This window comes from Condylura cristata, unplaced genomic scaffold, assembly GCF_000260355.1.
Source record: "Condylura cristata isolate star-nosed mole 26May11 unplaced genomic scaffold, ConCri1.0 scaffold00009, whole genome shotgun sequence".
NCBI lineage: Eukaryota > Metazoa > Chordata > Mammalia > Eulipotyphla > Talpidae > Condylura > Condylura cristata.
In genome coordinates, this window is record NW_004567110.1 from 27,656,450 (window position 1) to 27,677,284 (window position 20,835).

Here is a 20,835-nt window from a genome sequence, read left to right on the forward strand (position 1 = left end):
TATGTATATATATATATATACATACATATATATATAAATTGTTAAAAGGGTAATTTTATGTTATATGTATTTTTCACCTTTTTAAGGCACAATAAGTGTGAACTCAATAAAAATATTTTGATAGGAAAAATCATGTCATTTTGAAGCAATGAAATGGATTTTTTTAAAACGAATAAGTACTACCATTACCAACCTCTCTTATCTTCACTTGAACCAAATCATATAGTAAGTCCTCACTTAATATTGTCAACAGTCATTTCAATCAGTATCCACAGGGATTATTTTTCTCTCACAAATGTTATAATGAAATGTCATTTTTCAAGGACCTGCTCAACACTGAGTGATCTGAAAACTGGGGAAAGGAAGAGGAACTATAACCCTTACCTTACAATTCCATCACTCTCATCCCACTGTTTTAATTGAAAAAAAAAATCCAAATTTTATTGATGTATCATTTAGAGTAGGCATCAACACAGTTTCAACACATATTCCTAAGAGTAAAAATAAAATTTTAGTATTCTTTTGACCAAAATTACCTATAGCTCATCCTGAGCCAACAGTATTATGTAGCCTCATGTACTTTTAAGCTGCATTAGTATTTTTACAAATGTCTTCTGGATTGGTCAGATTACTACAATCAGTATTATGTCTGACTTAGGGGAATTTTAGAGAAATAAGAATGACTCTAGACAAATCAACAAGATGATAATGAATCAGAAAAAACATGTCATATGAAAGGGCTAGGTATGTTTCTCCTGAAAAACAGCCAACCAAATCCAGAATCATTATCTCTACCTTCAGATATGAAGGGACTGAAATATAAAAAAAGAGTTTTATGGCAATATGAATCAATTACAGAAGGAAAGATTTCAAGTTCACATTTTAAAAATACTTCTCATGATTTAGAGTTGCCCAGCCAACTTGCTTATGGAAGGTTTACTTCCAATGGCAGGAAATTTTTAAGATGATAGGTAACTTACACATTCTGGAGAATGATGTAGAAAATGTCTTTATGATGTTCTCTGAGACTTTTTTGGTTTTGTTTTTACATTGTGGGACTCTAAGAAACCTACTTTAAAAACCACTGATCAAGCAGCCTGATGAAAAAATTTACTGGGCCTCTCTGGTTGCCTAGAAGTTAAATCTCAGAACTTTTACTACTACAGCCTGAATTCGATCCTGAGGTAGGGAGCTAACCCACATAATGGGTACAACATCTTCTCCTGTCTTGCCCAATGCTTCCCCTTAGCAGAGTATTTCAATCTGCCTGTTCTGTTCCCCACTCTGTCTCTGGTACATACTGTCACTTCCCCCATCCTCACCTTGTCCTACACCCCAGTTCTTCTAAGCAAAAAATAAATTAATTAAAATTTAAATATGAAAGAAAAGAAAAAAAATCTAGTTACTCCAATGTCCATGTTCTGTTTTAATCATTCAGTGTATAAAATAGGAGTCATTGAAAAATTCTGAATTGGAGAATGACATGGCTTGATTTTGTCTTAGGAAATGACTATGTTATCAATATGAAACTAAAATCAAAATTGGATGAAGTAGGGAAACCAATATAGAGATTGCTGCAAGAAATGAGCTTCTAAAGTAAGACCATAATAATGATGGACAGAGAGGTAGAATTAAAAAGACTATGAAAGAGTTTGATACAATGGAAAAAGAGGAATCTGAGTTAATTTTCAACTTCAGCACTTTGGGGATCCAGTAAGTAAAGTTGATTTTGGCAGATAGTGAACATGTGGAGAAACAGCAGGTTTGACCAGAAAGTTCTTACATTTAGCTGGGTAAGTTTAAAGTAAGTCTAACTCATGTCAGATCAAGTGTGCAATGGAAAAATCAGAGCTAGAATTTAGGAACCACATCTGGCCTGGAGAAATAAAGTTGGGAGTCATAGATAAATAATACATATGATGAGCAAAACCATGGGAGAAGAGAAGAGGCAGAATCGTCTTGGAAGAAAGACTATGATTAAGTAGAGTAGTATGGTATGAGAGCAACCTGGGTAAATCTCTGCTGCTTCTTGCAACTCAGAATGGTGCACAATAAAATTAACAATTCAGGAGAACATGTTAAAAAAAACAACTCAGATATTAAAAATTTCAAATATATGTGAAATGATTTTTAATAAAATTATGATGAATATTACAAAATTCTGAAATGTTTCTGTAGTCTCAAGGATATCGTGACTTCTCAGTAGTTGAATTTTTATTTGGACTGGGCATTTTTGTTTATTCATTATTGTTTTGTTTTGTTCTTCATAAATAAAATGGACTATGTTAGCCTTGAATTTGACCAGTGCAAATTTATTATTTATTATTTTGCTTAATTAAAAAAAAAATCATACTTCCTTAAATGTAAGAACTTATACCTCTTTTGCTCTTTGTTTACCTCAGGAAATGCAACTTCACCACAAGTACAAAGACCATCTTTCATGGATTATTTTGATAAACAAGATTTCAAGAATAAAAGTCATGAAAACTGTAATCAGAACATGCACGAACCCTTCCCCATGTCCAAAAATGTTTTTCCAGATAACTGGAAAGTCCCTCAAGATGGAGATTTTGATTTTGTAAGTACATTTTGATTTTTACATTTATGCTTTCTCCTTTATTTTATCATCATATTAAGAAACAGTGCATGTATGTGAAAGTATATAAAATTACAGACTGAACATTTAGTGTATAGCCATGTATATTGGTAAAGGAATTTTGATATTGCCATTTGCTTGTAGAAATGTACTTGCAAAGAAGTAATAGTTGCTTATAGTTAAATATACCCATATTTAGAGAAAAATAGGACTCTTTAAAATGACTACTATTTCAAAAAGTATTTTGTTTTTAAGGTTTATTTATTTATTTGTACATATAGAATTGGGGTACAGGCCAGAGAACTCAGGGGCGGTGAGAGGCTTCACCAGAGACAGAGTGGGTAGCAGAACAGGCAGATCCATGAAGTACACTGCCTAGGGAAGCAGCGGGCGGGTCAGGAGAGGTCTGCCACATCATGTGTTCACCTCCGGGGCAGGCAGGGATCGAACTCATGCGGAAGTGGCTTTAGCTTCTCAGTGCAGTGCTTTAACCTGCTGCGCCACCAGGGAGGGCCTCAAAAAGTATTTTTAATAATGCAATCACAGTATGCGATTCATCAGACAGGTTTCAGGTCCCAAAACAAATGATGCAAAGGTTTATATGTATAGTTTTTGAACATTTTGCCTCAATTTTGAAGTTAACTAAAAATAGTTTCTACTTAAGCACTAATTTCACTTGGTTTGGCAGAAATAATAGCCCTGTTCAGATCTAATTGCTATATAAACTTCAGTATAAAACGGCCTTATTTCCTCTTTTGTTTCATCTTCTCTTTATTTCTTCTGCCCTGTTCCTTATCATTTACTTCTTTTAAAGAATTCATATAGTAAATAATTTTAAAGCAACTGACTTCTACAACTTGAGAGAATAATTTCGCAAAATGAGTTCTTCAGTGGAGTAGACATATTTGTGAAGTGAATTTTACTTCACAAAAATTTACCATGTTTTAAATAGTGTTTACTTTTGCACATAGAGGTATATGATTTTTTTGTATATAATGACAGCAATCCAGTATAGCTATATTTATTAACAAATGCATTTATATATTATATATATGAGTTAATAAAAGTTTAAACATACATCTCTGAAGTTTTTAAGTAGTATTAAACCATTTTGCTTATTCATGCCTTTACATGTTTTGGAAAATATAAATATTTCTAGTGGTAAGTGCTTTTCTTCTAAATATTGTCATTATTAGTTTTAACTAACCAGGTAATAAAGTTTCAAATCTCAATAAATTTGGTACTAATTGCTGGCAAAGGTTAGTCTGAAAAATGTTAGTTATAATAAAGATTTTTTAAAATTATGAAGTTAGAAATTAGAAAATTAACAGCTATATTTCTATAGTACTGGTAAGATTTCATTTTGAACTACCTACTTAAAAATATATGAATTATTTAGAATGCTGACATTCAAATGCTTTAAATCATTTATGAACATAATGAATAATGTAGAATGTTTAGCATCAAAGAAAGTCTTATCTCAGTTGGAATAAGTCTTAATGGCCTGAGGAACAGTTTGAAATGAGCTACAAAGTACTGAATAAATTATCATAGTTAGGAAAGGACAAATAAAATGATTTAATTCTATTTTAGTCAGTCTTTGTTTCCACTCCCAAATGCTCAGTGGCTTAAAACAGCAACTGTTTTGTTTGTTCACAATTTTGTGGTAAACAGTATGACTAGTTAGTTCTTCTGCTAATCTCACTTGGGGTTTCTTCAATGATTGTACTCATTTTTGACTTGAGCTGAGTAAACTCTCTAATCTCAGTTGTGTAATTGGCAGTTTAAATGACAGTTGACTTGGCTGTATGACCTTGCCAGAAAAACCTTAGAGTTATATGTGGTAGTAACAATCTTCAAAAAAGTTTGTAGCAGAAATTTCAAGACTTCGTGAAACCTATGCTTACAGTCCATGTAGTATACATTTACAGTAGCACAAAAGGATGAGTACTTCAAATAATTTTAACCAAGAAAATGAAAAGCTTCCACACTGAAAACTATAAAACATTGTTGAAATAAATTAGTCAACCAGTATATAGAAGGACATTTCATGTTATGGATTAGAAAGCACAATATTGTTAAGATGTCAGTGTTGTCCTAAAAAAGATATAGATTTAATGCAGTCACTATCAAAGTTCCAATGACATTTTTTACATAAATGGAAAAATTCTTCTTAAAGTTCATGTGCACTTAAGGATGTCAAATAATCAAAACAATCTTGAGGAAAAAATATTAAATTAGAGGTTTATACTTAATAATTTTAAAACTTACTACAAAGCTATAAAACTCAGACAGACACACAGAAGGCCAATGGTAAGGAAAAGAGAGCTCAGAAATAAACTATCACATATATAGTCAAGTGCTTTTTGACAAGAGTACCAGTTTCATTCCATGAAAAGGAAACAGTCTTGTCATCAAATCATGCTGAGAAAACTGAATATACACATGCAGAAGAGTGAAATTAGTCCCTAAGCTTATATATGAAAATTAATGCAAAATGAAACAAAGATCTAAACATAAAAACTAAAACTATAAAACTCCAAGAGCATAGGGGAAATGAAATGACATTGGTTTTTGACAATGATTTATTGGATATAACACCAAAGTGCAAACAACAAAATTAAAAAAATAGATAATTTTAACTATACCAGCATTAAAACTTTTGGCTACCAAAGCACAGTCAACAGGGTAAAAGACAGCTCATAGCATGGAGAAATATTTGCAAATAATATATGACATGAGGTTAAGATCCAGGATATATAAAAGATTCCTTCAACTAGACAACAATAACAAAAAAATAAACCACCCAACTTAAAAATGGGCAGAGGACTCACGTTCATTGCAGTACTACTTACAGTAGCCCAGTAATAAAAACAACCTATGTGCCCAACAACAAGAGATGAATTGGTACATACATACAGTGGAATACCACTTAACTATAAGAAAGATATTGCCATTGGGGACAGCATGGATGGAAAGGAAAGCCAAAGTCCAGATGATTTCACTCATGTGGACTACAAAGAAATAAAGGAATAGCTGAAACTAAACCAAAAGAGACCCTAGAAACTTGACTATAGAATTGAGGCTACCAGAGGGGAAGGGTAGGATGGGGTACAAAGCAGGGTGAGGGCAGAGTAGAACATGGCGGACAATTTTGAGTGTTTGTGTGGTGGGCATGGTGTGGTAACACATCTGAGGAGGTGTAAGTCTTTGCCATAAAATCATATACAGTGGTGTCAGTCATTGTTACTTACCTCAGTGCAAAATAAAATTGTACACTTTTTAAAAAATGGGCAGAGGAGTCCAATTGATAATCTGCAGAGACAGTATACAAATGGCCAATGAAATGGACAAAGAAAAGATGCTCCTTTACCACTAATCATTAGGAAGATGTAGAATTATGTTGCAGAAGGCCCTTTGGAATGAAAGAAATTGCTGTGATCATCTTTGCAAGCAGCCTGCCTTAAAAATTGCCTTGCGGGCCCTCCCTGGTGGCGCAGCAGGTTAAAGCACAGCACTGAGAAGCTAAAGCCACTTCCTCATGAGTTCGATTCCTACCTGCCCCGGAGGAGACCACATGGTGTGGCAGACCTCTCCTGACCCCTCAGCAGTGTACTTCGTCCATCTGCCTCTTCTGCTCCCCACTCTGTCTCTGGTGAAGCCTCTAGCCTCCCCTGCACCTCTGGTCTGTACCCCAGATCTGTATGCATAAATAAATAAATCTTTAAAAAAAAAAAAAATTGCCTTGCGGGCCCTCCCTAGTGGCGCAGCGGGTTAAAGCACTGCACTAAGAAGCTAAAGCCACTTCCGCATGAGTTCGATCCCTGCCTGCCCCAGAGGTGAACACATGGTGTGGCAGACCTCTCCTGACCCTCCCGCTGCTCCCCTCAGCAGTGTACTTCGTCGATCTGCCTGTTCTGCTCCCCGCTCTATCTCTGGTGAAGCCTCTCACCACCCCTGAGCCTCTGGCGTGTACCCCAGTTCTGTATGTACAAATAAAATAAATCTTAAAAAAAAAAATTTGCCTTGCTGGTAGTGCAAGGGGTTAAGTCTCAACACTATGAAACTATTGAAAGCCACTGCAGTGAGTTCCATCCCTGGCCAGGGAGCTGACCTATATGCTGCAACAGATCTCTCCTGACTTGTCCACTGCTCCCCACAGTTCTTACCTATACCCCAGCTCTTGTATGAATACATAAATAAAAAAAAGTCATAATTAAAATTCAACATAAATTAGAATATTAAATTTAGGAAATTTAGCTACACACATACAGACTTCTTTGACTGCAGAGCTCTACTATCCTTTTTAGAATCAGTTTTGTGAATCAAATTTTCCTGGGGCCCACTCTTCAAAGCTTTTGGTAATGTTTTCAGCCTTCTAATCTGAAAACTCCAAAATTTGTTCAAAAGCATTTAACTTAACAACAAATGTTCTGTTTTCTTCTTTAGGACATGCTATGCATTGTTTATAATACATACATTTTAATATATATATGTTTATTTGGTTAAAAATACAAAGAACAAATTGTTAAATATAATTCAGAACAGTAATTCAAAGGCTTAAGAATTATTGCTGTGGTTGTGTATAAAAAGGAGACACAGTAATGGGCTATTCTACTTTCTGAAATTATATTATGGAGGGGAACTTGGTTTAAGCATTGAGAGATGGAGAGCCAGAAAGAGGGAAATCCAGAACTACAAAGAATGATGTAAGTAGTGAAAGGCTTAGAGACAGGAAACCATAGATGTAAAAAACTTTATTTGGAACAATATGGGAGATAAAACAGAAAAGCAGGTCGGGTTCATATTGTTACAGACAGGGAGAGAGGGACACCCCTGAAGCCCCAAACCTGCCTGCTCTAAGTGGCCATCCGCTGCATCAAGAGAAAACATATAAAACTTTAATGAAAAGGGACTTTAATACAGTGAGTATACAATACGGAACACAAAGAATATAACTTCTAAATCAAACACCTGAAGTTACCCATCCCCTTGTGGGCAAAAGTCACAATCAAAATCAATATAAACACTGCCATAGTCACCTCCCTACAGGTATCTCACCCACATCTGCCTTAACCAGTTTAGGGTCAGGAAACAAGCCCAGTTTCTTCATCACATGCTTGCTGCTCCATGTGTCTTCCTCAGGTTTCCTTCTGGCTCTCCATCCTGCTTCCTTCTTCCTTCTCCTCTGATTCCTTCTCTTCTCTCCTTTTTCTCTGCTTAGCTCCACCCTCCTTCTGGGTGGGGCAGGGAACCTGGAACTTGCCCTTTTCCTAGGGACCACACTGTTACAATTTGGCCGAAGCCTTTAATGCAATATTGCAGACTCAGAATTTTATTTAATAGACAGTAGAAAACTGCTGAAGTTTATGATAATTAATCTTGATAGGAGAATATGGATTGATGACAAGAAAAAACGAGATAGGAGAAATCAGTTATGTAAAGCAGGCTTGAAATAATACAGTATACAGTGGGAGGAAAAAGAAATAACAAAAAAAAACAGTTACAGATGTAGGAGACATTCTAAAATGTTAATTAATGAAAGTAACTGATTTGTAAAGATAAAAGAAGAAAGGAAAATGTGCTTACACTAAGAAAGAGACCTCAAGAGATCATATGACTGGATAGTTTTTACACTATTATTTCTGATATACAAAGGGCATGTATCTTTAAAGGGTGATGTAGGATGTAGGAAGGGAAGTGACTTGAGTTTTTTTCCCCCAAGTTTACTGCACCTGTCAACTGGAATTGCTCCACGTTTTCATCACTGTAAGGAAAGTGGAAAGTGTTTTAACAGCTTATGGAGGAAATGTAAATAGTAATAAATAAGTGATTAAAGAAAGGGTTATCAGGACATGAATAAAGAATTGCTAAGACTAGTATTGAGAGTGGTAAAAGCCAAAGAGGAACTAGAAGAGAATAGAAAAAGAGAATGATAGGTAGGGCAGTGTGTAAAGGGTTAGGTGGAATCTGTTGCTTACGATGTAAAGGAAGTGGACTAAAAGCAAAGACAGATTTTCACTTAAGACACCAGCTGGTAATGATAAGAGAAATCTGGTCTTATTCATTTCAATACACATTAGATATAGAATGTTAAAAAATGTAAATCATCAAAGTATAAAGTGTGCAAAGTTTGTGTTTATGTTCCTTCTTTATGATGTGTCTCAAGGCTATCTTCCAAAGGAAACCTGAATTTGATACAGTTCCTCAATTAGAGGAATAGAAGTTGCTTAAAAAAACCTTACGTTATTTTGACCATATTTCCAGGACATAGAACCTACCTTGAAAAATATGCTTTCAAAAAAGAAAAATAAAATTCTTCATTGTCTTTTGTAGTACTCAGAACAGATTTTTGAAAAGATTCTATTCACAGAGGCACCTGTACATAGACAGATGCACAGAGTAGGAAGCTTCTTTATCTTAAAACCTGTATGCACATAATTTCTCTTCACATTTGTCTTTTCTGAGGGCATTGTTTCACTTATGTTTCTGGATGTGATGAGATGACAGAAGAATTAATTTATAATTTCACCAATTCGAGGGTATAAAGATAGGATAAGATATATTTGGCTAATTGAACCACTTTAGTTCGCTCTATTAAAAAGTTCTGTTTAGGGTGTGCCTATGAAGATTTCTAAAACAAATGTAAAAGGCCAATCTGTTTATTATAGCACTAGTCTAATGTTTCAGTTTTTGTTAGAATTATTTCCAAACAGCCTTAGCATCCAGATTGTTTAGTGTTAAATAAAGAGCATGTAGATCATGTTTTGTAGAAATTACAGTATCATACTTAAATAGATATATTTTGGGTGACATAAAGATTTTGGAATAAGAACAAAAACTTTAAAAACCATCTGTTAACCCACTATTGGTTCCAACTTGTAAAAAAAAGAAATTGGATTGACAGTAATTACTAGTGAGGACTTAGGTAAATCAACCGTATTTTTGTTTTTGACTCAAATTGTAAGATAACATTTCTTGATGATTGTGATTCGTAAGTACCTATTCAGTTTGTATTGTTCTTTTGAGCTAAGGAAACCCAGACTCTTTCAGGGCAACACTGAAGAGAAAGTCTCAATAATATATCAGATGAAAGAAAAATGTTCTCTTCTTGAAGTGAAAATTTGCGGCAGACTTTCCTGTTTTTTACAGCCCTACCACTGATTCCTGAATTGGCAAGTGTAGGGGTGGGATGGGAACGTGTCGGGGAAGGGTGGGGTTGGAAAGGCATGTCACAGTTCAAAACAGAAGAAGCAGTGAACCTGGAGATAGTCCTAGACTTGCTGCGTTTCCATGGGCATTTTGGGAATCACTTTTGAGAAATGTTTCTTTCTCTTTTTACCTTCCTACAGCAACAAGTATTTATGAAGGATAATAGAGACATTGGTGGATTATTGGAATCCCCCCATACTTTCCCTGCACTCCTCCACTGCTGCCCCCGCAAAAATGTAGTAATACCAGCCCTTTAGAAATCCCTCAGCAACACGGGCCTTCGGAAAGGAAAGCCTTGATGTAAAAGTTTGAGCCAGCCAGCAGCACCTACCAGTTTTTACCAGCTTAGCAGTATGTTATCATCTGATCTGTCTACTTAAATACAGATAATATTTTGAGTTTTTAAAGATGTATTGGCTAAAAGTTTCCCTTGTAGTGTACTCCTTATTGAAAGAACTTTTTGTTCTCATCAGTCCCTAGTTCTGTGGACTGAAGAAACCACTTCAGTTGAATGAAGTATTTAAGCATATTGTCATCGATTAGCTTTGCATTAATTAAATGATTATTGTCAAGTATTTCCAGATGTCTGAAAGAGTATTAGCAAAGTATGAAAATATAACTATAGATACTTTAGATTTATTTCTTCTAGGGTAAAGAAGAAATAAACTCAGATTCTCAAATGTTTTAGTGAGTAGCCCTGAATAAGAGTTTATGATTACAGGTGTACGTGGCATGAACTTGAGTGTGTGTATGTGGCACATTGTGCTTTCACTACTCTTTCTTTGTAGAGCCAACAGGAAATTAAAATTAATGAGAAGCCTACACTCTGAAATACTTGCAGAATTCTTGACAATTTCAGTTCCTTGCCAGCTCACGAAATCTGCTGGCAATTGTATCTAGCAGATGGTGTGGTGTGTGCACAGTTGTATCATGTGATTGTCTGGGTCCATGTAGAATTTTTATTAGATTTTGACCATCAATCTGTTGAGGCATTTAACACAGTCATAACTTCTGTTCTAAAGAGAATGTACAAAGCTAAGTGTACATTCAAGTAGGAAAAAATGTTAATAGTAGGCAATATTTTGAGATAATATTTTGAGTTTTTAAATATATATTTAGTTCATTCTGTAGTAGTTAAAGACAACAAAAATTTGTGTTTCCGAACTGCTGCACTTTTCCCCTTCAGTATCATTTAATCCATATGGCCACCTGACATAGGATGAGTATTTTGCTTTCTTATTTCTACAGATGCTGTTGAAGGATTCTGTGATTTCAAAAACTTCTATTTATTTGGTAGTTATTCCTAGGTAAAGTCTTCTGAAACAGTAAACTAATTCTTCTTATTTATGTAATTAATACCTTAAGTTAAAGCTCACTATATCATCATTTCCAGTACAAAGTAAAGTGAGCACACCTGAAATAATGCATTAATTAAGATGGAAAGCAGAGTGCAGGTACAGTTTGTGGTTTCTTGTCACTGTGTGGGAATTTATTAAGGCATAGCAAAATGAAAAATGACTTAGCAAAAAGAGTTCTTAAAAGCACACACTTTGCACATAGTAATTTGTTCTTTTTAAAAAAGGTCATTTATTTAGAAGATTGTGTTTGACTAGTTCGCATTTTTAAATGGGTATTGTATTCCAAGCATATGTTATGGTAAATGTTAATACTGTTAACATTGAGGAAGTTATTTTGACTATGTAGGCTTTCTGTTCATAACCTTGTGTTGAGTATTTAGTCAGTAAGCAGTGGCAACTGTTGGGATGATTACATCAAGAGAGATGTTAAAAATAGATAGATAGATGGATGGATGATAGATAGATAGATTTGTTGATCTGGTTATAGTAGTACCAATACTTTTCTCTCTTGTCCTGTCATTAGGTTGGTAACCTTTTTCTATAGTATATCTCACTCACAAAAGCAGAGAGCTCTCATTAAGTTGAATTGTTCATGCTAAAGTCTTTCTAGTAAGAAACAGTTGTTTATTTTAAATTCCAAAACCTAGTTATTTTGTTTCAAAGTCAAATTCATTTTGTAATTGTATCCATCACTAGTAAGAATATAGCCTTCCCAAAAATATGGACTATAAGGATGGAGGAGAAAATGCAAATGAAATTAATTTTCCATAATGTAAAATACTTTAAAAAAATCAGTGGAAATTAGTAAACACATTGAGGCCCCTGTGATTAAGAGAGGAGAAATGGGAAAGGGACAGCTATATAAAGAATGTTTATATCTCTTTGGGGGGGGGGACAATATTACATATAGTAGCAGATAGAATTTTAGAAAACAATTATCTTAATTTCATTAATTTATTTTGAAGAAAAGTTTTCCTGGTTCTTAACAAAGGAGCTTTTCTTTTTCTTTGTGTTTTAAGTAATGGTACCTGTTTAATTTAATATGCCATATACTGGTGACATTAAAGCTGTTGTTAATTGTAAGGTGTCTTACAAAAGACTCAGTAATGTGGTTTAGAGTATTAAGTTGTATGTGAAACTATACTCCCAAATCATATACAGCTTTGTAAAATACTGTCACCTCAAAAAAATAAAAGTAAGAATGCAAATGAAGTTATGTAATAGTCAAGGCTCTATGTGTATAAATAAATATATAAAGAGCTAATAACCAACCATAGACTGTACAACTGAAGCCTGTTTGAGTTACAACAAGGAAAAACTTTTATTCATTTCCTAAAACTGCAACTCAGGTAACACAGACCCAAAAAGTGCTCAAGCTAAGGGCCTGAGTTGCCTGAGTTTAGAGCATTTACATTTGCAAAAAGGCAAGTCCATGCTTTGGCCACTCTATTCAAATGAGATCTTCAATCATTGCAGTTGAGATTGGTAGAAAGTTTGTTAAGTGGATTGATCAGATTTCAATCCTTGGTGGTCTGTGGTAGGTAGGTTTTTGTTTCTGCTATTTCTAGGGGAAGCCTTGCAGGCTGCCTTGATATGCCTTAGCTGCACCCCCAACAATCTCCCACAGCTTTTAGTGATCTGGCTCAAATGACTCCAAAATGTTTCATGTTTCTTGCCACAGTCCTATTCTCTTACTAACTAGTCAAATGAAATGATCATGTGAATTGTCATTGTTAGTGGAAGAAAATCATCTTTGTGATTATGTTCTTCAATGAAAAGAAATTTGCTGTTAATTCATTATAGTTAAAATGATGATACAGAATTCCTGAAATTGCCTTACTTTAGATTTTAAACCTTTAATCATTCTTGCCCTGACTATAAACACTGAATGACTATGTAGCATGTCTACATAAAGCACAATAGAAATAAGATATAAGTAAGTTCCCTTTTGATTTGCAGATATCAGTGAAATTACAACTAATGCCTATAAATTCTGTTTTTCTATTTTCTTGTCTTATAAAAGTATAGGTGTTCTCTTCTATGAAAATATTCTTTAAATAACTGAGTTAGGAAATTATGAAGTTATGCACCACTTAACAGTCTAGTAGTCAAAATTTAACAGTAGCACCTTAGATATGCTATAAGTTTACCTTTTTTTGTTGTCAATTTTTAAACATTTCCTAGTCATCCTGTGAATTCCTTTCTTCTGTACTAATTATCCTCATCATAAATATAAGAATTATCTTCTTACATAAATGATTACAAGTATAATCATTATACTTTTCCCCTTAACTCCACAATGAAGCTATCAGACACCTAGTCACACTGGTGCTGTGCCTCATTTGCTGTGATTCATGACATGAAAAACTAGCATCTGAAATTCTTGTTTTAAGTAACCAGTTCAATAAGTTCAAAGTTGTGTGTGCAGTTTGTTCTACATATTCAAGTGTTAATTTTTTTTCTAGAGTAATATACCAACACTTAAACCTCCTTTTCAGTTTTTAATGTTTCATTTTATTCAGCAAAAGCATTTTTAGTATCCTCTGTGTGCCCTTCTCCTCCTTTTAGAAACTAACTCAATCAAGGGAACCACTTTCTCCTATACCTCTCTACTGTAATCTGTTCTTTCCATCTAACTTGGAATAAAGAGCATCTTATTTTGTCTGTTTGTAGTTATTAGACCTGGTCAAATCAGATGCTTGCAAAGTTGAAGCAAATAATATTTTCTTAATCTATAACTGTCAGCAACCTTATTAAACTTAACAAAGTATGAATTGCTTCTAAATGGAATTGTATATTTGACATATTTACCTTCCATCTGTTTGATAGTTGTTGGTCAAATATGAATGCGGTTGTTAAAATCTGGACTTAAATACCTTATATAAATTAACAGTCATTCAAAGGATAGCAATTTCTAATATTATTTAGAGCATCTATGAGGGTCTTATATCTAGTTATGACTTAATTCTTTTTTAATACACTCGTGTTACAAAAGTTAAAAAAGGGGGAAAAGGAAAGTCTGAGTTTGGGGATAGGGAGCATGGGGCCTTTTGGCCTAGCAAAAACTTTGTGATTACTTCTAAATAATTTAAAAATTGGAAGGATGGGCCTCTCTGGTGGCACAAGAGGTTAAGTCTCAACACTATGAAGCTCTCCACAGCCACTGCAGCGACAATTCAAGCCAATTCAATCGCCAGCCAGCGAGGGAGGGAATCCACATGGCACAGCCCACTTCTCTTGACCCGCCTACTGCTCTCCCCAGCATGTATTTCAGTTGATCTGCCTGTTATGCTCTCCATTCTGTCTTTGGTGAACCCGCTCATCCCACCTCTAGGCCTGGTCTGTACCGTAGTTCTTGCAATCATAAATAAATAAATCTTAAAAAAAAATTGGAAGGTGAAAAATAGCATATATGAATATAATTGTCTTCTGACAGACAAAAATAGGACTTGCAGTATGCTTCTGGATTAGGCATTAAGTCAATTTTGTCTGTTAATAATACTTAATGGCAAATTAAGAAAATGGTGTCCAGTGTCTATAGTAATCCTTTCTTTATAGTAGAAATTCATTATGTATTAAAATGAAGTTCATTCTCTGGTTTTGTTTATACTTATGTGTAACCTGGACACCAGCAAGGTGTCTTATTTTGAAGCCTAGTGCTTTCTTTTTAAACTATTCTTTTGAATTTATTCCAGGTTACCATTTAATAAAATGTTTTTTATTAAATACTTGGTATTAAATCCTATAAAATTTCAAAGTAGAAGTCTTGTTTTTATTAAATTAATAGTGATTTGAATAAATGTCAGTGAGCAAATAGAAAAATACTAGATTGTTAATCTCCAAATCACAATTTATTGTTGAATCAATTCTATGAATAGAAAAACATTTCACTAGAACATGCTACTGAATAATTTTAATATATAGATAAAATATTTATTACAGATAAACGTTAGAATTACTTGCAATCTCAAAAAAAAAAGCTTTATTAGCAATAGTACTTCCCATTCTTTGTTTGATTCTGTAGTAAGGACTTTCATTTATGGTCAATTGGGAGTTTAAAAAGTCTTATCCTACAATAAACTTAAGCTTAGTTTTTATGAGATTGTTTACATCTTTGTTGCTGAAAGAGCTATTTGATTACAAAATAAGTCACTCAAATAAAAATTTAAGTCAAGGTAAGCCTCCTTAATAAAATTATCCTATTAAATTCATGAAATTTACCAACCTGTAGGCATCAGTGACATATATTTCTGTTCCCAACATATTTTATATAAAACAGTCTTAAGTAGTTGAACGCTATAAATTGTAATTTTTTAATGAATATGCAACTTATACACAGACACACACACATACACACTTGTTTGGAATTGTTATAAACTTGAATTATGTTATTTTTTAAAGTTTCAAAAAATATAAAATAAAATTTGTATTGATGTGCCAGCTGTAACACTGCTGAGGGAAACCTTAGAAAACCACCTAAAAAGTGGCCAGTTAATCCTGTTTAAACATACTGTATGCAGGTTAAGAAAAAAGAGGAAGTACTTTGTGCCTATAATTTTGTTCTGCAAGCTCCTTTGTATCTGTTGTCGAGTATCTTGCAGTGAGATCATTAAACAACCGTACTAGATTAAAAATCTTAAGGTATATCACTAGAAGAAAGACTTGATTGGGCAAATTTGTTTTGTTATGTGATGAATTTTACAAAACTCTATTTTTTAACATTATTGGCCCTGAGCTTTTATTTACTTGTTTTAATAGTTATTTAAGAATCATTACGTTTGATTAGTTTTTAACTTAATTTTCCTAATTTTAATGCATCTTAAAAGAGACTGTATGGTTAAAATATTTACTGGAAAGCTTTTTAGAATATATATGCACCAGCAGTTTTGCTTAGTTTAATTAATTTTGTCAGGTGGTAATGATAATTCTTAATCCGAACTTGTTAAGAATTTTATTTCACATTTTCTAATAATCTTTTCCTAAGTTATTTCTTCTTTTTAACTAACCTAAAACATGAACCACAGTACTTTAAAAAAAATTTTAACAACTTTTATTGAGATATATTTCACCCATTTAAAGTGACTTATTAAATACTGTATATACAGTTACATAACCATTAACACAACGAAATTTAGAATATTTCGTCACCCCAAAAGAAACACTGCATCCATTAATGATCACTCCTATTTCCTCACATTGTCCCCCTCTTCCCAGTCCTAGGGAACTACTAATCTAACTTCAGTCTTTCTGGACTTGCCTTTCTTGACATTTCATGTAAATGGAGTTACATAATATGAACCACAATTATTTTTCCACCTTTCACTAAACAGTTGATCATAATAGGATGACATAATATCTCTTTGCCTTAGGAATTTGCACACTTTCACAAAACCAGCATAGATACTACTTGAAGTCACAAATAAAATATTTTAAAGTGAACTTTTCATGACCTTAAATACTAGGTTAGTGAAATCTATTTCTGTATATTAGAAATCATTTGTAATACAATATATAGTTATCCCAAGGATCCTAATTCCTCAGGCATGTAGGTCTGGATTTTCATACTATTATTTTTCATTGAAAATTTCTTTACTTAGTTTCTCTTAAATTTAGCTTGCAACAGAACCACACAGCTTTTTGCAACTTGTTTGCAGTGACCATACAACTTGGATTTTCCTAAACAGTTCTAAAATTTCACATATTCCATTATAATTTCAAGCCATATGTTGTGGTTTTTTATTTTAAAAATGTGCTTACTATATACATTGTGGGAGATTTTTCTCTAGTCCACTTAATTGAATTAAAATGTATAGATGATAAACTAGTTTTTTAAGCAAATATTTTCTCAGAATATTCAGTGAATTTATAATGAGTATCCTTGCAGTAAGATTTATTATTTATATTTTCTAGACTTTCTGTTCTTTAAAAAAAAATGTATGATCTCTGGATGGTAGGTAATTTTATAGACTTCTCCATTTGGGGAGCACAGTAGCAGGGTGATGAAGAAAAATGGCTTTATTCTCAGAAGACTGGTGGTGAACTGTTTGGTAGAAAGTGCATTGTGTTCTGCATATACTTATATTTGAGGGGTTTCTACATTTCCATTTTAACAATATTAAGCTTTTCCATGAACATGAGAAGTCTTTTTCATTTATTTGAGACATTTAAAATTTCTTTAAGTATAATTTTGTACCTTTCATAGTGTAACTTTTACAGTTTTTGTTAAATTTATTCCTAAATGTCTTATTCTTTTTGATGCTATCATAAGTGGAATTGTTATTTAATTTCACTTTTGGTTTTCTCAGAGTTACTGTCTCAAACATAATTGATTTTAGTATGTTTATCTTGTGTCCTGTGACATACAGAGCTTCTTTATTGGTTCAGATTGTTTGGGGGTAGGGGTGTGGACTCCCTACAATTTTATGTATACAAAATGACCTCATTTGTAACTTAAGATAGTTTCACAGTATTGTGTTTAAGTATATCATTTCAATAAACATGTATTGAGAGGTCTTGTTCTGTCAGACATTGTATTCCATGTCAGTAGTATGGAGATAAAAGTTAATAAGCTCTACTTTTATCAAGTATGCAGTCTAGTTGAAGGACACAGTTTTAAAGCAATAATCACAGTTCAATATCACACATATTGTGATTGAGAAATATATAAGGTGCTACAGTAGCACCTTCTAAGGGCTACTGAGCTTAGGAAGTAAAGGAAAGTTCCACATTAGATTATATACACTTCTGGATCATTTTGTAAAGTAGCCATTGGTTATGATAACTTGTCATTTCAAGGCTAAAATAAGTTTAGACATTTTAAGATTATTTTGTAGTACTTCAGCTGTTTAGACTTAGATTTTTTATATCTATCAAAATTTAAGTAGATTTGCATTAATGGACAACATCAAGTTTTCAAAGTATATACAGATGTTTGATTATGTAGTAAATCTGTTGCTATAAAAGCGTATGATCAAATTTGGAAAATTGCTATTGCATGTCTTGGCAGTTTGTTAAGAACTGAAAACTTTTAAAACTAACTGGTGTTTTGATAGATTAAGTTCAAGGCCACCTTTTGTTTAAATGATATTTTGTTTTCTGTAATTAGACCATGCTAGGTGAATTAAGTATATAATTAAAAACAGAAGATTTGGCTAATTCAGAGTAAATGTGTACAAAATACAAGGTCATTATCCATCTCTAGTGAGACTCCAGATGAACAGCACACATGGAACTATTTATAAAACATTCGCATGGTCAGAGCTCCTCTAGGTTGCTGTCCATGCCTTTAAAGAATTCATAGACTTTAAGGAAAAAAAGTACTTGTAATATAGAAGTATGATCCTGTTTTCTGTGTTCATCTGAATAGAAAATTGAAAAAGATTACAATCTAATTTATCCCAAATAAAAAGGTAACATATACTCCTCCTGTTTCAGTAGTTAGCATTTAATATTTTGCTTGCACAGAGTTCATGGTCAGAACTCTGATAACTTCTTAGTGTTCTGAGTCTCAATTGCTTTCATTTTTATACACCCTGGAGATATGCAAGTAAAACATCTCTAGTTTAATCTATTTCCTCAATGCTTAGTCACAGTGGGTACCATGGATGGGAAGCCTGGGAGTTTTTAAAATATTTTTTCTTTTTGTGGTTCAGAAGTGGAAAACAGGTGTTAATCTAGTGGTTTGATTCATGGAGAAAATTGGAATTGGTTACTAGAAGCACAAAATTTGAACTTCTCTTAGAAATCCCGTCACAGTTTGGCTCATGTTCTCTCTCCAGCTTTTCTCATGTTTCCCCTTCTACAAGTACTTCAGTTTTCCTGGACTTCTCTGGCATTACCACCAGGTCTTTTGACTGGTTTTCTAGACCTTGAGGTTGATTTCCTCAGAGGAAAAGATTGAGTTAGCTCTCCAAATGCATTATTGTGTCCATAATCTCTTAGGAAGTTTTAACTATCTGTCCTCCCCATTTTGAATTGCTGCCAGGGTTTCAGAAGATCCTGACTGTTGTGTTCAACACTGTATCACAGCACCAGTGGGGATTCTTGGCCAATAGTTGTTCAAACAACTTTGTTCAATAAAATACATATTGGGTAAATGCTATAGATCTTTAATTTAAATTACATTCAAGTCAAAAGCATTACATTTTTTAAAATCTGTGCCAAAGCACTATACTAGGCAATGAAAAAAACAAAATAGTAAGTGCTCTCCTATATTTTCCCCCTCAGATACCTTAAAATAAATTAAAAGATTTTCCTGGGAATTTGTTATAAAACCTTTTTAAGTTAGGAGGGTAGTTTAATAACTACTGATTTAGGATAAAAAACCTATTTTAATATCCTAATTCAAACCAGTTAAGTAGTTAAAATGCCTATTTACTAGGCAAATAGGGTTATTGTTTGGACAAATCTTCAAAACTAGAATTGAAACTGTGTGAAGAACATCAAGTCTTCCTGATAGAGAAAGGGGATGCTGCTAAGGAAGTTAGCATTTAAACATATTTTTAAGAATGAGTAAGATTGTACCAAGCAGACAATGCTCAATATTGCTAAAGCATAAAGTTAAATTGGTGGGAATGAGGTACATTTATACCATACAGAGAAGTTGAGATTAGCTTTGTAGATAATTGAGAAGCATTGAAAAAATATGATGAAGATATATTCTCTAGAAATCAAATTGCAAGAGATTAAGGTTAAAGGAAGGGCTATTGTTAAAGAGATTGCCACATGTGATAACGTCCAAATGATGAATGGATGAAGGCAATGGAATGGGTCTCTAGACCTTAAGTGATTGGATATAGGACGTGATTACTTTCCTTTAACAGCCGGGTAGGTGATATACCCATTCACTAAGTTAAAGAATAGTGAAAAACTTTTTAAGGGGAAACATGGTCGATCAGTATTGGGCATGTAAGTGCTGTCAAACATTGTGAAGGAATTGTTTGTTCTATATATCCAGACTCCATCTTGGCTGTCTGGCCTAGAGATTCAGAATCATGGGTCATTTTCATTTATTTATTTGTTTGTTTTAAGATTTATTTATTTATGCTTCAGGCCAGAGGTGTGGGGTGGTGAGAGGATTCACCAGAGACAGAGTGGGGAGCAGAACAGGCCGATGGACAAGTACATTGCTGAGGGGAGCTGCGGGCGGGTCAGGAGAGGTCTGCTGCACCATGTGGTTCACCTCCTGGGCGGGGTTCAAACACATGCTGAAGTGGCTTTAGCTTCTTAGTGCTGTGCTTTAACCTGCTGCGCCACCAGGGAGGGCCCATGGGTCATTTTTAAACTGGTAAAGTCATGCATATAATAATAGATTGACTAAGTTAAGTCCCTGGGGAATATCAACAGGAATATATATGACATTTTAGATACTGACAGAGGAGAGCTTTTCCAAACAAAAATCAGTATGAAAAGCTACATTAAGATTAAATCATATGAGAGTTTGTAAACTGGAAATTAGACGTGATACAAGCAGACGGTAAGGTCTGAAAATATATTACTTGAGGGTAAAGAGTGAATCAAAGGGAAGAAGTAGTCTGCTTGCTAGGAAGAGAAGAGATAAAAGATAATTGAAAGGAAGCTTAAGGTTAAGGAAACTTTATTTTGGTTTGACTTTGGATATGAAAACTTGGTGATTTTTTTTTATAACAGTTTATTTTTACATCATTTTGT

The 20,835-nt window shown here is 33.7% G+C and overlaps 1 protein-coding gene across 4 annotated transcripts in view; it reads left to right on the plus strand.

The window, feature by feature from the left end:
* STK3 (serine/threonine kinase 3) overlaps positions 1–20,835 on the plus strand; it is a 211,910-nt gene that overhangs the window by 156,837 nt on the left and 34,238 nt on the right. For all 4 annotated transcript variants that reach the window (XM_004679699.2, XM_012723058.1, XM_012723060.1 and 1 more), the window contains one exon: positions 2,403–2,578. In XM_004679699.2, the coding sequence (XP_004679756.1) occupies positions 2,403–2,578 (176 nt within the window). The remainder of the gene's footprint in view (positions 1–2,402; positions 2,579–20,835) is intronic.